Below are 15,314 nucleotides of genomic sequence, written 5' to 3'. Positions count from 1 at the left end.
GGAAAATATACCATGTGGACCAATCAAAAAATGATAGAGAGAGAGAGAGAGAGAGAGAGAGATTTGTGACGTGTGTTGTCGTGTGTTGTCGTGTGTTGTCGTGTGTTGTCGTGTGTTGTCGTGTGTTGCGACGTTTAGCTAGTCTGTAGTGTAGTGTACTCATAATACAAGTCAGAGCTTTATAAAAACAAAAAAAGAAAGTTGTGTTTTCAAAACTGGAGTTCAAGTTATTTTTACTTCCAATACTGTAGTGTTAACATGCTACAAAACCAATTTTTTAAAAAACATTTTCAGCTAAGTTTGACAAACAAGTATCCTCGGCAATGTTCCCTCTAAGCTGCATGCATGGGCAATTGCACACCGCTGGCATGGTATCTGCGCACAAAAAAAAAAAAAATCTAACCTGCACTGAAATTAAATTTAAAACTTTAACAATCCTGTTCTGCAGTGTTAGTCAGTGAGTGACTGGCTGCTCCCGTATGGGATCAGAACGATGCCACCTTATCCCATAGTCCAGCTGATAGGTTTGTAGCTTGTACCTCCATCAGACTCTCAGCCAGGTTCCCCATAGCACTCCTTTTACTGTGGTTACATGAATATGCATAGGGTCATTAACATATAACATCTTACATAGGTATACATGTAAACAAAGAATACTGTGTGTGTGTGTGTGTGTGTGTGTGTGTGTGTGTGTGTGTGTGTGTGTGTGTGTGGGGTCAGAGTGTGACCCCATAAACGACTTCCTTAACCTGCTGGTCTGGAAAATCCAACAGTTCATCTAAACAAAAAGCACTTAGACTAGAACAGACGTAGCTACGTTAATCCTACCATAAAACAATAAGAGAAGGTACGACCTCTCTCGTGCTCCCAGGATGTGGGTGTGCATTCTAGTGTGGAATACACACCAAGCCTTTGCAGCCTGTTAAAGATCACACATCCTATCACTACACAATTGATTATACACCTCTAAGCATATATGGTTAAATATTTCTAAGCATAAATGACAATCAACAATACAAAACCTAACACCAGCCAATGATGCGATTCACATTCGTATATACGCAGCCAATCAACGTCGCTGACAGGCTATGACGCGTCCTTATGTGCCGACACCGGTGTTTTAGCAAAGCGGCTGCTGTGGAGTGAAGCCACGTTAATGACTGAAAGAAATCTCCGTCCCGGGTCATCCGTGGATCGGGTTTCCTCCGAGGCATGGGCACCTATAAGCAGAGTTTTGTCTTTACCCTATAAGATTCAAAATTATTCAAAGTAACACTCAGGTATACCATTCAGCAGGTTAGTTACGACGTCGGGAGTAGCTTGGGAGAACAAGGAAACACAGACTGCTTCAGGTTGCTTTCCCAAAATCAACTCAAAGGTTTATTCATCAGACAACAGCTTATATAGAGGAAAAAGGTTCATGTGTCAGCAGATTCTCAGTTCAAACCGGTACAGACCAAATAAGGAAACGTCTTCCTGCCCTCTGAGCAAAGAAGTATCCTTTGTATAGTTTATCAGTTCAGCTACAATTTATGATCATCCCAGCAAAATACACTCCTAGACATAGAATACAGAGTTCTTTCATTAGTGAATTCTGAAACAAACCACCTGGCCTTTAACAAACCTTTTTGTAAGAGATAAAGAAGGGAGGATGGGAGTAAGGAAGTGATCTCTGTGGTATTTTCGACCTTGAGGTACCAGCCTGTGATTCTTACACATTAATTCTTGGGTCACAGAGAAAGAGAAAAACAACTAGTAAATGGGCCTTATTGAGTAACAGTTTTCCTGTATAATATCACTATAAAACAATATCCTGTAAATGCTACCATGGTATCAAAATATCACAACAGTTCTCTCCTTTTATCATAAAATGATAACATAGTATAAAGACAGAATGTAATAACATAATCTAAAGACAAATCATAAACGTAAAACAAATCATAAATGTAACTGGTCCTTCGAGCAAGCTTAATGTCAAAAATTCTGAGAGCATATACATGGTATCAGTCAACAGACAATAATCATCAAAAACAAAATAATACATGCTGCAACGGTTACAAAGGCTACAATTAGTTCCTTCCATTTTCCAAACGTGTCCTGCAGCCACTTGTCTAGCCACTGACCGTGACCTGCGTTGGCTCTTAGTTCTATCTGCAATGCTTCAAGTCTATTCATAGCTTGTGTGAATGAACCGTTAGGGGCGGTATTATTGGGAATGAAAGTACAGCATACATCTCTAAACATCGCGCAAACACCTCCTTTCTCAGCTAACAGCATATCTAAGGCCATTCTATTTTGCATGGTCATTAAAGAGGTAGCAGACATCTGTTCTTCTAGGGCTTTAAGGGCCGTATTGGTCAGATTGGTATGTCTTTGCTGATGGTAATAAACATAATTGATCCAGGCTACATTTTTGTTTACCTGTATCCACGGTAGTATTGAGGCAAACCCTGCTGATATTTCTCCTTGTGCCTTTAATTCCTTTGGTATCCCGCGTGGAACTCCTATAGCATCTATGTAAACGTTATGTGAGTAAGCGGAGCGTTTTGTACGTCTGCTGGATACAGGCAGATCCGAGGTTTGTTGTATTAGTAGTTCTTGAGCTAAAGTTACTAGACCACAGGTACTGGTCCAATTAACAGGTAAGGCTAATCTGAGAGTATTATTGCACATCCAATAACCGTTAGGGATTGCTCTAGTTAGACACGTGACCATGTGTGATTTAACTAACTCCCCCCAGTCAGTATCATTTAATACACCCTCTGGGGGAACAATGATCGATTCTCCGCTCGAACTTGAACTGTGTGTGTGTTCCTCCAGATATGATAAAACTTCAGCCACAGAGACAGCTAGCCATGTCTCATTACAGCGTGCACCTGGGGAGTCAGAGAAGAATGTATAGTTATCCTTTGTATAATCTATGTGGGTGTCTGGGCCAGTTAACTTTAGTCTGCGCAGACATATCATACTAGTATTAAAATGGAAAGGGATCTGTCCTAGGGGTAGTGAGGGCTTTAACCTATTCTTAGGGCGTTTCATTGGGGCGCAGGTCCCTGCGGTGTCATTAGATAACTTCAATAATTCGCCTAATGGAGTCTCAGGGTTAGTTGGTGTGTGTGTGTGTCTAAGTAGGCAGTCGAGAGGGCTCAGAGTCAACTGTAAAGTGTCTTTAAGGAGAGCATTATCTCCGCCGATTTTCTCTAGTCCCTCAGTGAGGGGGAAACCGGATATGGGGTATCCTACTATTACCTGTTCTGGATTACCCTTTGAACAGACATAACAGTTACTGTTTCCTAAATCACGAGCAGCTGTTCTAGCATTTTCATACCAGGAGTTGACTCCTGCTCTAGGGGGCGCATAAAATGGTTTATTAGGGGCGTCTATGTTGCCATTTACTGATTGTGAGGAGCGTATTAAGTATGTGTCTCGTAAAATAGAGCATGAGGTATTGTCAGCAAAATATGACCTGCAGAAATGTGTACATGGTTGCAGTCTACAATACAAAATAGCAAAGAAAAATCCTAAGGTTAATGCGATAGATGTGATAAATAACCTAAATATATAAGAAAATATATAAGAAAAACAGTTCTTCAGTTGTCTCCTGGCCTGGTCCCAGGTTCGAGAGACATAGAATAAACGTCGTATGATGACAATGGGCATTTCATTTTCTCCATGATCAGGATGGAATGAGTCTATCTTTATCAAGTTAGACATCATGTGGTACTCTCGGCTTTCTGTTCCTACTGGATGTTCGAGTACCTTGTTGTTGTTCAGGTGAAGCATCAAAGAGCTCTCTGAGTCTTGGCTCTTTCAGGCGTTGTGTGTTAATCAGTGATTGCGTGTGTGTAGGTGTATTGGATCCGGGCGCTGGCTCGCCTGAGTCGTCATCTACCTGTGTGTGTTTATTTGTTCTGGTTCCCGGCGCTGGCTCGCCTGAGTCGTCGTCTACTTGATCCGACACCTGAGGTGGTCTGGTTGGGCTGGTCTTAACCCTGCTGGCATGAATCCACTGAGGTTGTCCATCTGTGAGGATGCTGGTTCTCGTTACTGCAAGTACAGTCTGGGGGCTGGAAAACGCGGCCTCCCCGAGTGTCCTTGGTTTTAGCGACTTCACCAACACCGCGTCTCCATGTCTCCACTGGTGGAACTGTGGAGGGGAGAGGCTGAGAGAGACAAACTTTCTGATAGTTATTATTCAGTGTTTCTACCAGATTGTGAACATAGTCGGACAATGCAGTGTCTATGTCCCCTTCCAATAGCGGTGCCCCTCTGGAGGCTGACCATGGTGTTGGAAATGGTCTTCCCATGATTATTTCAAATGGAGATAATTTGGTTGCTGCGGATGGAGTCATAATGTATGAAATGGAAAATCTGGTTGTGATAAATGCTGATGTTTTGCTTTTGGTCTCCCTACATTAGTTCGTGCACATGTTAGACAGGTTGCTAATATGCTTTTTACTGCATGTAATGTTTTCTCAATTACAAATCTTGATTTTATTGCCCCTATTACCCCTCCCTGTCCGACATGACTCACACCGTGAAAATGTCGGACAAGGACTGGCAGCAGGGAAGATGGGAGGGCAATCAAACCCTCAAAATTTTGTATAGGCCATCTCTGTCATCTAAGGTACAGTCATTATCCTCCCAATAGGTGTAATCAGATGCAGAGGCCTGCTCTTGTATAAATTTTAAATCAACATTTGTTTCTAAATAGTCTGGGAGTGTAACAAGTGGCAGCTGTAGGGGCACAGATAATACTTCCTGTGGAGGTGGGAGCTGTGACGCAGCTGCAGCTTTGGCAGTCACGTCTGCTAGGGCATTACCTGCTGCTTCGTCTGTGTCAGCTGTACTGTGTCCTTTCGTTTTAACGACTGCAATGGCTGATGGTAGCTGTATAGCCTGAAAAAGTCTTTGAACAAAATCAGAATTTAGTAATTGATTTCCCGTCAGCAGATCTAAATCCTCTTTGTCTCCACAATGTGCCAAAGTCATGTACGACGCCAAACGCATAACGGCTGTCCGTGTAAATTGTCACATGCTTATCCACATGTAGCTCACAGGCGCGTATTAAAGCCATGAGCTCTGCTTTTTGTGCTGAGTGAAATGGTAATGAGTGAGCCTCTAGTATGATGTCAGGCAATGTCACTACTGAATAGCCACAAAGAAATGAGTTGTCATTCGGCCTTGAACAGGACCCGTCCACATAAACCGTGGCTGAGTCTGGGATAGGTGTTTGCTCTAGATCTGGACGTGGTGCTGTGGATTCCTGTATACGCGTCATGCAGTCATGAACGTCAAGCCCGTCTGAGCCATCCTGTCGGTCAGAGGAACACAGCATACGGATCAATAAATGTGCTGGCGAATTGGGTGTGCTGCTCGCCTTTATAGTGAGATTTGGTGTGGAGGTCAGTGTAGCTTCATAACCTGAGCGACGTTGTGCGGTCATGTGTTGTGTAGTTATGTTTGCTAGAATGGTCGTGACCTGGTGATTGGTGTGTAGAATAGTGTCATGTGAGAGTGTGAGCTTCTCGCAGTCCCTTATCATGATAGAGCAAGCTGCTACTGCCCTCAGGCAGGCCGGCATCCCCTGAACAACCACAGGCAGCACCTTTGAGTGGCGGAGGCCAGCGCTCCCTTTAATGCATTGAAAGAGGCAGTCATTTCTGTGGATCACAGTATTCGAGGAGGCTTGTCTTTTTTACAACAGTCACGCAGAATGTGGTCATGAAAAGAACAGTCTGGTATCCACTGTCTGCAATAGTTCACCATGCCTAGGAAGGACAGCATTTCCTTCTGTGTATTGGGCCGAGGGACAGAGGTCACAGCTTTGACCCTGTCTGCAGTCATGGAACGTTTTCCGTGAGACAGTGTGAATCCCAAACATTGAACAGAAGTCTGACAGTACTGCATTTTCTTTGCCGATGCTTTGTGGCCAGTCTGTTGGAGGTGCTGGAGAAGCATGTGTGTAGCAGTTTGACATAGTTCCTCACTCGGAGCACAGAGGAGGTCATCCACGTACAGCCCTCCGGAGGAGTGAAGCTGTCCAGGGTAGCACGGACCACCATTGAGAAAGCAGCAGGGCTGTCTACCATGCCTTGGGGCAAACGAGTCCAAGTGTACTGCTTATTTCTATGTGTGAATGCAAATATCGGCTGTGTGTCTTCATGCACAGGCACTGAGAAAAAAGCGGAACACAGGTCCACCACGGTAAAATGTGTAAGCTGTGGATGGAATGGATGTCAATATGCTGGGAACGTCTGGGACGAGAGGTGGCAGAGGCATAATGACTGCATTAATTTGCTTTAAGTCTTGTGTGAAACGCCATACGCCAGGTTTGTTAGGCTTTGGCACAGGATTGACAGGAGTGTTATGTGGAGATACTGTGGGCTTTATTACTCCTGTAGTCAATAAATCTCCTATGATGACATCTAGGGCTGCGACTTTTTCGGCAGAAATGGGATATTGCTTGACATATACTGGCTTGTTGTGTTTCAGCTGTGCGTGATAAGGTGTACAGTCAATAAATCCTACATCATTCTCACCTTTTGACCATAATGTCATATTCTGGTATTCAGCTGGCAACGTAACTGCAGAAATAGTACAGTGGATAGGGTAGGTTAGATCTATGTGTCGACATGGTGTAGTTATGTCATAACCTATGTCTGAGTTATGTGACAAAACCACTGTTTGACCTTCACTGGTGTGAGCAGTTATCATGTTGTTGAACAGTGTGAGAGAGACAAAAGTGTGGCTCCCAGTCATGGGATTACCTGGTAACGACTGTACACGTGTTTGGCACAGTGTGTGACATGGAGTACCGGACAAAAAGATGTTGAGTTCATTCTCTGCTGAGGCGTCCAGCTGACACAGAGGCTGTTCCTTCTCCATGATGTCGGTGCATAGGGCAGAAAAAACATAAGCTGTTATCAGTGTCAGCAAACATTTCACCCTTTGTGTTAAATGAAATACACAAATTCATTTTTGCTCTGGGTGTCTGCGGCTGCTGGAAAACGGAGCTAAATTTGTTGTTGCCAGTTACCTTGACTGGAAGAGCTCTGCTGCCGCCTAGTGGCAGGAGCTTGTCCTGCATTTTGTGGTTGAGGCACGCGTGCTCTATTGGAAGCTGCAAATTTGCATTCCCTAAACCAATGTCCTATCTTTCCACAGCAAAAAAAACCATCTCTACTCTTATCTTTCCGTCCTCTGAAACCTCCCTGCTGTGCTGGGGCAGGTGGTACTCTTGCATACATTAGTTTCTCACTTTCTTCTGGATCTGCAACATCAAAATTCAGCATCATTTTAACATAGACTTTATATTTTATTTTTTTCGGTTTTACAGTTAATTTAGATTTTTTCTCGGACCTGTCTGAGGTCTTTGAATTATTCTGACCCATGTTCAGTGATTTCCAGAGGGGTTTACATGCTTGAAGGATTTATGTTAGTATTTTTGCTGAGGCACAGCTGAGGTTACTTTCAATTTTATTGCTAGCAATTTTATCTTTTATTTTGTTTTTGGTGAGCAACTTCTCACTTAACGAGCAACTTCTCGCAAAACAACAGGCAACTTCCTGTGTCTCTCTGCTTTTAATTTACTTTATTCGGGGACTAAGGAAGATTCGTCAGTGTATCCCATTTATCTGGGCCACTAAGGAAAACTTCGTCAGCATATCCCGTTTCTTTGTGGGTCACTGAGAAAGGTATAATACAGTCCCATATAAATATAAAAGACACGTATTTACCTTCGTTAGCGTATCCCACTTCTGACACCAAATTGAAAGAAATCTCCGTCCCGGGTCATCCGTGGATCGGGTTTCCTCCGAGGCATGGGCACCTATAAGCAGAGTTTTGTCTTTACCCTATAAGATTCAAAATTATTCAAAGTAACACTCAGGTATACCATTCAGCAGGTTAGTTACGACGTCGGGAGTAGCTTGGGAGAACAAGGAAACACAGACTGCTTCAGGTTGCTTTCCCAAAATCAACTCAAAGGTTTATTCATCAGACAACAGTTTATATAGAGGAAAAAGGTTCATGTGTCAGCAGATTCTCAGTTCAAACCGGTACAGACCAAATAAGGAAGCGTCTTCCTGCCCTCTGAGCAAAGAAGTATCCTTTGTATAGTTTATCAGTTCAGCTACAATTTATGATCATCCCAGCAAAATACACTCCTAGACATAGAATACAGAGTTCTTTCATTAGTGAATTCTGAAACAAACCACCTGGCCTTTAACAAACCTTTTTGTAAGAGATAAAGAAGGGAGGATGGGAGTAAGGAAGTGATCTCTGTGGTATTTTCGACCTTGAGGTACCAGCCTGTTATTCTTACACATTAATTCTTGGGTCACAGAGAAAGAGAAAAACAACTAGTAAATGGGCCTTATTGAGTAACAGTTTTCCTGTATAATATCACTATAAAACAATATCCTGTAAATGCTACCATGGTATCAAAATATCACAACAATGACAACGTGTACAACCATTGGAGATGTGAGCAGGACAGACGGAACAACTGACGGACAAAGTGTGGACTTTATACCAGTTTTTAAACTGTGTTGATCGGCCACGTAAAACCAGAGTTATGATAAAATATCTGCAGTGTTTGTTTTCCTTCCTGAATACTGTCGTTGTTTATATTTACTGCAGGAAGAAACGGTAAAAACGGCGTTTTATAAGGAAAACGCTCAAAAGCCTGCGAGCAAAGACAACACCAAAAAAACCCCACCCTTTCCTATTGGTCGAAAAATATACCATGTCGACCAATCAAAAAATGATATGGCAACATGGCCTTTAGTTGTTTAGGAAGGAGGAAGTTTTAGGAGTGACGGCGAGAGAGAGGGGGGGAGAGGGGTGGAGAGAGAGAGGGGGGGGGGGGAGAGGGAGAGGGGGAGAGGGAGAGGGAGAGGGGGAGAGAGAGGGGAGAGAGAGAGGGGGAGGGAGAGGGGGAGAGAGAGGCGGGGAGAGGGAGGGGGGGGAGGGAGAGAGAGAGAGAGATTTGAGATTTGTGACGTTTAGCGTGTTTGGAGTGTGTAGTTAGTGTGTAGTTAGTGTGTAGTTAGTGTGTAGTCAGTGTGTAGTTAGTGTGTAGTGTGGTCAGTAGTGTTGTTGTGTGTGTCAGAACAATGAGGCGCCTGCTGAGTGTTACAGGTGTTACAGCAGTGACACATCTGCTGCTGTCAGGCCTGCAGGTATCAGGCTGTTGTTCTCCTTCATCTCATAGTGGACAGAAATTATTTTTTGGAGCGGCACAAATAATTTGTGTGGCATCAGATTTGATGCAGAACAGCTGATTGTTCTGTAAATAGTTTGAAATGTTTGTTTAAAAAAACGCTTTGGCTGCATTTTTAGGTAAACAGCTGCAAAAAACTTTGTTGTTTGCATAACTCAGTTACTCTTTTGAAGAAGTAACTAAATAATTAATTGCCCAACATTGGTCATTATTTACTGTATTTTGCAGACAGAGTTACAGGACTCTCTCCCACAGAGTCATACTCATAATACAAGTCAGAGCTTTATAAAAAAAAAAAAAAAGAAAGTTGTGTTTTCAAAACTGGAGTTCAAGTTATTTTTACTTCCAATAGTGTTAACATGCTACAAAACCAATTTTTCTAAAACATTGTAAGTGGCCTAAAGCAGTTAATTAAAAGTCGTCTAAGATAAATGTAAATGCTGTAATTTGATTACTTTAATAAACCATGTAAATTGGATGGATTAGATGCTGGCGTGACCACAGTGCACACGTCTGCTGGTGCTCACAGTGGTCCAAGGGACGCTCAGGGAGTTTGTGTGTTCGCTCAGACACGTGAAACATTAGAGGGAACATTGATCCTTGGTAGTTAAATCTAGTTTTTACCAACTGCGTCAAATATCCAAGGCCAAGCACTACATAGGACCTTGAGAACCTATCCATGCATTTCTGACCTCTAGATTAGACTACTGTGATTCCCTTTACTTTGGTCTCTGCCCTTCTTCATAGATTGCAGCTTGTCCAGAATGCTGCGGCACACCTTTTGACTGGAACCAGAAGGTTTGCCTCTATTACCCCAGTCCTCGCTGACCTGCATTGGCTCCCTGTCAAATACCACATTGAGTTCAAAATTCTCTTGCTCACCTTTCAAACCATAAACAATACTGCGCCGTGCTACCTCATTGAACTCCTTAATCCGTATATCCCCAGGAGAGCCCTAAGATCATCAGGACAGTTACTCTTGGTGCAGCCTAGATCCCAGCTAAAGACCAGAGGTGACCGTGCTTTTGTCCTGGCAGGCCCTAGCTTCTGGAACAATCTTCCTGCTGCCGTTCACGCCTCTGATTCCATCCATTCATTTAAATCACAGTTAAAAACTTAGCTGTGTGGCCGAGCGTTTTCGGTTAGTCAAGTGCACATTCCCTATATTTCATCCAGCTGTTATTTATCTTCTATTGATGTACCACTGTATGTATACCCCCACTTTATATTTATGAATACTCAGTGATTTTATTTTCTAAAATACACTCTGATGTTTTATTTCTTATTTTATCTGTATTTTTGTTTAACCAGCTTTTCTCAATTCTTAGCTTATTTGTACTCTGTTATGGTCTCATATCTGTTATGTTTAAACATTTTTATGAAGCACTTTGGTGTACCTTCGGTCTTAAATGTGCTATACAAATAGTTGTTGTTGTTGTTGTTGTTGCAGGTCTCTTCTTAGCTGACATCTTGGAAAAATATTTCGGCAGTCCCTCTCTCTTTTCTGTTATGCGATTGGGTCGTTTGTTCACCTTATGTGGAGCATTCCCTCACATTCGGTTTGCCAGAAGGATCTGGATGCTGATTATGGGCTTTGTGATGTCACTTCCTGCCCTTTTCAACATCGGCCTGCTCTTCTTCCTAATTGTGTACACATTCTCCATCATTGGGATGTTTAACTTTGCCTACGTGAAGCATGAGATGATGATCGATGACATGTTTAACTTCAAGACATTTGGAAACAGCATCATCAGCATGACTATGATCACCACGTCCTCGGGGTGGGACGGCCTGTTGAGTCCCATCATGAACACGCCTCCAGACTGCGACCTGCGATTACCTGAGCCTGGTAACTGCGCCAACCCGACGGTGGGGATTGTTTTCTTCAGCTCCTACATCCTCCTCTTCTGCCTGCTGGTGATCCACCTGTTCATCGTTGTCATCCTGGAGCTCTTCAACACAGCGAGCCCTGAGGACGCTGAGATGCTGAGTGATGATCACCTCCAGATGTTTTATGAAACCTGGAGGAGATTTGACCCCAGTGGCTCGCAGGTCATACAGTACAGGTGAGACTGAGCTCGGTGACGGTTTCTAACCTTAACACTAATCAAAAATGGTTCTGCACTATAATGGACTCCACTGTAACAGTCTAATAGTCTCTAATGGACTTTAATATTTTCTAATGTGTTCCCCAGTGAGCTGGCAGACTTCTGTGATGGTCTCCAGGATCCTTTGAGGATTCCCAAACCAAACACCATAAAACTGACTCACTTGAATCTGCCTCTGTTTCCTGGAGACCAGATCAGCTGTTTGGATGTTCTGCGCACAATTACTACACAGGTAAGGTCACCTGGGACGGGCTGCCAACATTTTGATATGTTTCTTAAACTCTGTTTGCTTAAACTAAAACCACTCTAAAGTCTTCTCCTTAAATGTTTACTGAAGAATTTTAGGTTTCCTCTTTATTTTCATCTTGTTAATCAACCAAAGACCCAGACATTCATTTGAAAGCCTGATGCTTAGCCTCGTCCACCCCAGCTGTAAAACTCAGAAACCAGTCTTACTTGTTATCATCTATCGTCCACCTGGGCCTTACACAGAGTTTCTGTCTGATTTCTCAGACTTTTTATCTGATTTAGTTCTCAGCTCAGATAAAATAATTATTGTGGGTGATATTGTGGATCCAAATTCCAAAGATGGCGCCAGTGTTCATGGCCAGCCGTCTGTCCCTCCCAGTGTTATTGTTTGCCTTTGTTTTACTCGCTTCAAAAGATGCTAACTCTCTGTGTTTTTATGATCGCCAAACGCTTTTAGATTTAACATTACCTTGTTAGAGACGTGAATCCTGCTGGAACTACGGAAATCAGAAATTTCTCCCTCCACCGTTTCTGCCCGGCGTTTCTGTCCCTGCCAGCCTTTGCTTTATCTCGAAGCTACCCCAATCAACCAGGCACCGCCGGCGCTGGGGAAGACGAAGCAGTCGACTGGTGAGACTGAAGGCTGCCTTCTTACGTCCCGGGAATGATCAATACTTTGAGGCGGCCAGATCTGACTACGTCAAACACTGGACCTCCCCGACCATGATCTACCCCTGTATGGTTCCTGTCGCTGGGATTACTACAATGATCCCACGCCTGCGACCTCCGCGACATCGTCGAAGAGGAATAAATTTCCAGAACCTGCGGACACTTCAACGGGCTCCTATTTCCATTACTAAGCCTTCGACTTCACTAAGGAGTAGCCTTGCTAATGTCCGCTCGTTAGCTAATAAAACCTTTATTTTAAAGGACTTTTTTACTCACAGCGATTTGGATCTGACGATCCTATGGATTTGGATTACCAATTTTTAATTTGGAAATAATTGATGCAATCTTTTCCGACTACTGTCCATTAGTGTTTAATATACTTTTATCTCATTGCCATCTTAAACCTACATCCTCAACACGATGTTATCGTGTTTTTAAACCAACGGCCACAGAACAGTCTTCCACTGCCTTTGAAGGACTGTCGAATTCTTCTCTTGGTGATGGCATTGTGCAGATGGATTTGAATTTTAATAATAAATGTAAGACTATTCTTGATGAGATCGCCCCATTTAAATCAGTGCGATCAACAGCGTACTCAGACCCGTGGATAAACGACTCAACTCGATCAGCTAGGCGACAGTACAGGAAGGCTGAACGAAAATGGAAAAAAGACAAGTTACAAGTGTCTTTCCTGCTGCTGAGAGAGAGCCTATCTAGATATCAAGTCATCGTAAAAGCCGAAAAATCTAAGTTTCTCACAACATTATTGAGACCAACTCTAATAACCCCCGAACTCTTTTCTCAGTTATTGATTCGGTCTTGAATACCTCCCCCGCTTTCCATATAGATAGCTCCATTGAAACTTGCGATAGATTCTTGCAGTTTTTTATTAATAAGATAGAAAGGCTTCGATCTACATCTACCCCATCTCTGTATAATGTCTCATCAACATATACCCCCTCAACTGCTTTTGACCAGTTTGAGGCTGTATGTCTTAAGCAGGTAGAAGAGCTTTGCAATAGCATAAAGACATCATCCTGCCCCTCAGATGGAGTCCCAACCCATTTTCTAAAAAAGATAATTAAGGTAGTCAGTCCTGACATTTTAACTATTTTTAATAGCAGTCTCAGCTCTGGAGTAGTACCAACTGGATATAAGCACGCTGTAGTGCAGCCAGTGCTTATAAAACCGAATCTTGATTCCTCTGTTCTTGCTAATTTTAGACCTGTTTCCAAGCTACCGTTTCTGTCAAAAATTCTAGAAAGGATTGTATTTGAGCAGCTACAAACCTTTCTAAACAGTCATAATATTTTTGAGAAGTTCCAGTCGGGCTTCAAAACCCACCACAGCACAGAAACTGCCCTCCTAAAGATACTTAATGATATTTTATTAATCACTGACTCAGGAGACCCAGCTGTGCTCCTGCTCCCAGACTTAACTGCAGCCTTTGATCCTGTTGACCACAGCATTCTGATCTCCCGTTTGGAGCAATGTGGTATCAAAGGTATCCCCTTGGAACGGTTTAGGTCGTACCTCTCCAAGAGGACTTTTTCCGTGAGCCTTGATGATTTTATTTCTTCCCCAGCTCCTTTTACTTGTGGTGTCCCGCAGGGATCCGTATTAGGCCCAATTCTTTTTTTCAATCTACATGTTGCCCCTAGGCCTAATCTTTAGGAAGCATAACATCTGCTTTCACTCATATGCCGATGACACCCAGATTTATCTTCGGTTTAATAGAAACACCTCTACGCCCATGGAATCGTTAGTCAAATGTCTCGACGAAGTTAAAGCTCAGGCGGTAGAGCAGGTCATCTACTGATTGGAAGGTTGGTGGTTCGATTCCTGGCTTCCCCTAGTCTGCATGCCAAATATCCTTGGGCAAGATACTAACCCCAAATTGCTCTCCGATTCATCCATCGGAGTATGAGTGTGTGTGAATGTTACTGAGAAAGATGTGCTTGTGCGAATGGGTGTGAATGGGTGAATGCACAAGTTGTGTAAAGCGCTTTGAGTGCTCAGAAGAGTAGAAAAGCGTTATATAAGAACCAGTCCATTTACCATTTACCAAAACCTGGATGGCCTCAAATTTTCTTACCTTCAACGAGGATAAAACTGAGGTAATTATTTTTGGACCAAGCGGTAATTTCAATGCCCCAGATTTGGACTCATGCAACCTAACATGTGCTGTTAAAATGCATGTAAAAAACCTGAGGGTTTTCTTGGATAGCAAACTTACATTTGAGAAACAAATTAATTCAGTTGTCCAGCGGTCCTTTTTTAAATTAAGGCTCCAATCCAAAGTGAGATCTTTTCTATCCTTTAGAAACTTGGAACGAGCCATTCATGCGTTTGTTTTATCTCAACTGGATTACTGCAATTCACTACAGGGAGTGCAGAATTATTAGGCAAGTTGTATTTTTGAGGAATAATTTTATTATTGAACAACAACCATGTTCTCAATGAACCCAAAAAAACTCATTAATATCAAAGCTGAATGTTTTTGGAAGTAGTTTTTAGTTAGTTTTTAGTTTTAGCTATTTTAGGGGGATATCTGTGTGTGCAGGTGACTATTAAGATAAGATAAGATAAGATAAGATAGAACTTTATTAATCCCTCGGGTGGGTTCCTCTGGGAAATTCGATTTCCAAAAAAGCACAGCACCGACAGAAGTTACAGAGTTACAGAATATTATATATATATATACACACACACACACACACACACACACACACACACACACACATATATATATAAATACAGAGACAATATAAATAAAATATACAAAGGGGATAAATAGAATAAATAGGAATAAAAAATAAAAATACAAGTGAATTGCACATTTCAAGTATTGAGGTCTATTGCACTGTTGACTATTTACAAAAGTAGTGCACAAAAGGTATTGCACAGTGAGGTGAAGAGGCACTACAGCTTAGTTGTTCCCCCCTCCTTTGTCCTCCTGTTTCCCCTCCCTCTCCCCTCCAGAGAGGAGTTAAACAGTCTGATGGCGTGTGGGACAAAGGAGTTTTTAAGTCTGTTAGTTCTTGTCTTTGGGAGAAGCAACC

The 15,314-nt window shown here is 42.6% G+C and overlaps 1 protein-coding gene across 1 annotated transcript in view; it reads left to right on the top strand.

The window, feature by feature from the left end:
• Positions 1 to 15,314, top strand: part of LOC146629797 (sodium channel protein type 4 subunit alpha B-like) — a 58,682-nt gene that overhangs the window by 31,044 nt on the left and 12,324 nt on the right. The window contains exons 28-29 of the mRNA XM_085357151.1: positions 10,677 to 11,292; positions 11,422 to 11,566. Of these exons, the coding sequence (XP_085213277.1) occupies positions 10,677 to 11,292; positions 11,422 to 11,566 (761 nt within the window). The remainder of the gene's footprint in view (positions 1 to 10,676; positions 11,293 to 11,421; positions 11,567 to 15,314) is intronic.

The sequence above is a fragment of the Diplotaxodon limnothrissa genome, linkage group LG7 (assembly GCF_057381915.1).
Source record: "Diplotaxodon limnothrissa isolate DT_005_m linkage group LG7, D_limnothrissa_male_GT1.1, whole genome shotgun sequence".
NCBI lineage: Eukaryota > Metazoa > Chordata > Actinopteri > Cichliformes > Cichlidae > Diplotaxodon > Diplotaxodon limnothrissa.
Note: the sequence above shows the minus strand (reverse complement) of the source record. Positions and strands in the feature narration are given on the sequence as shown.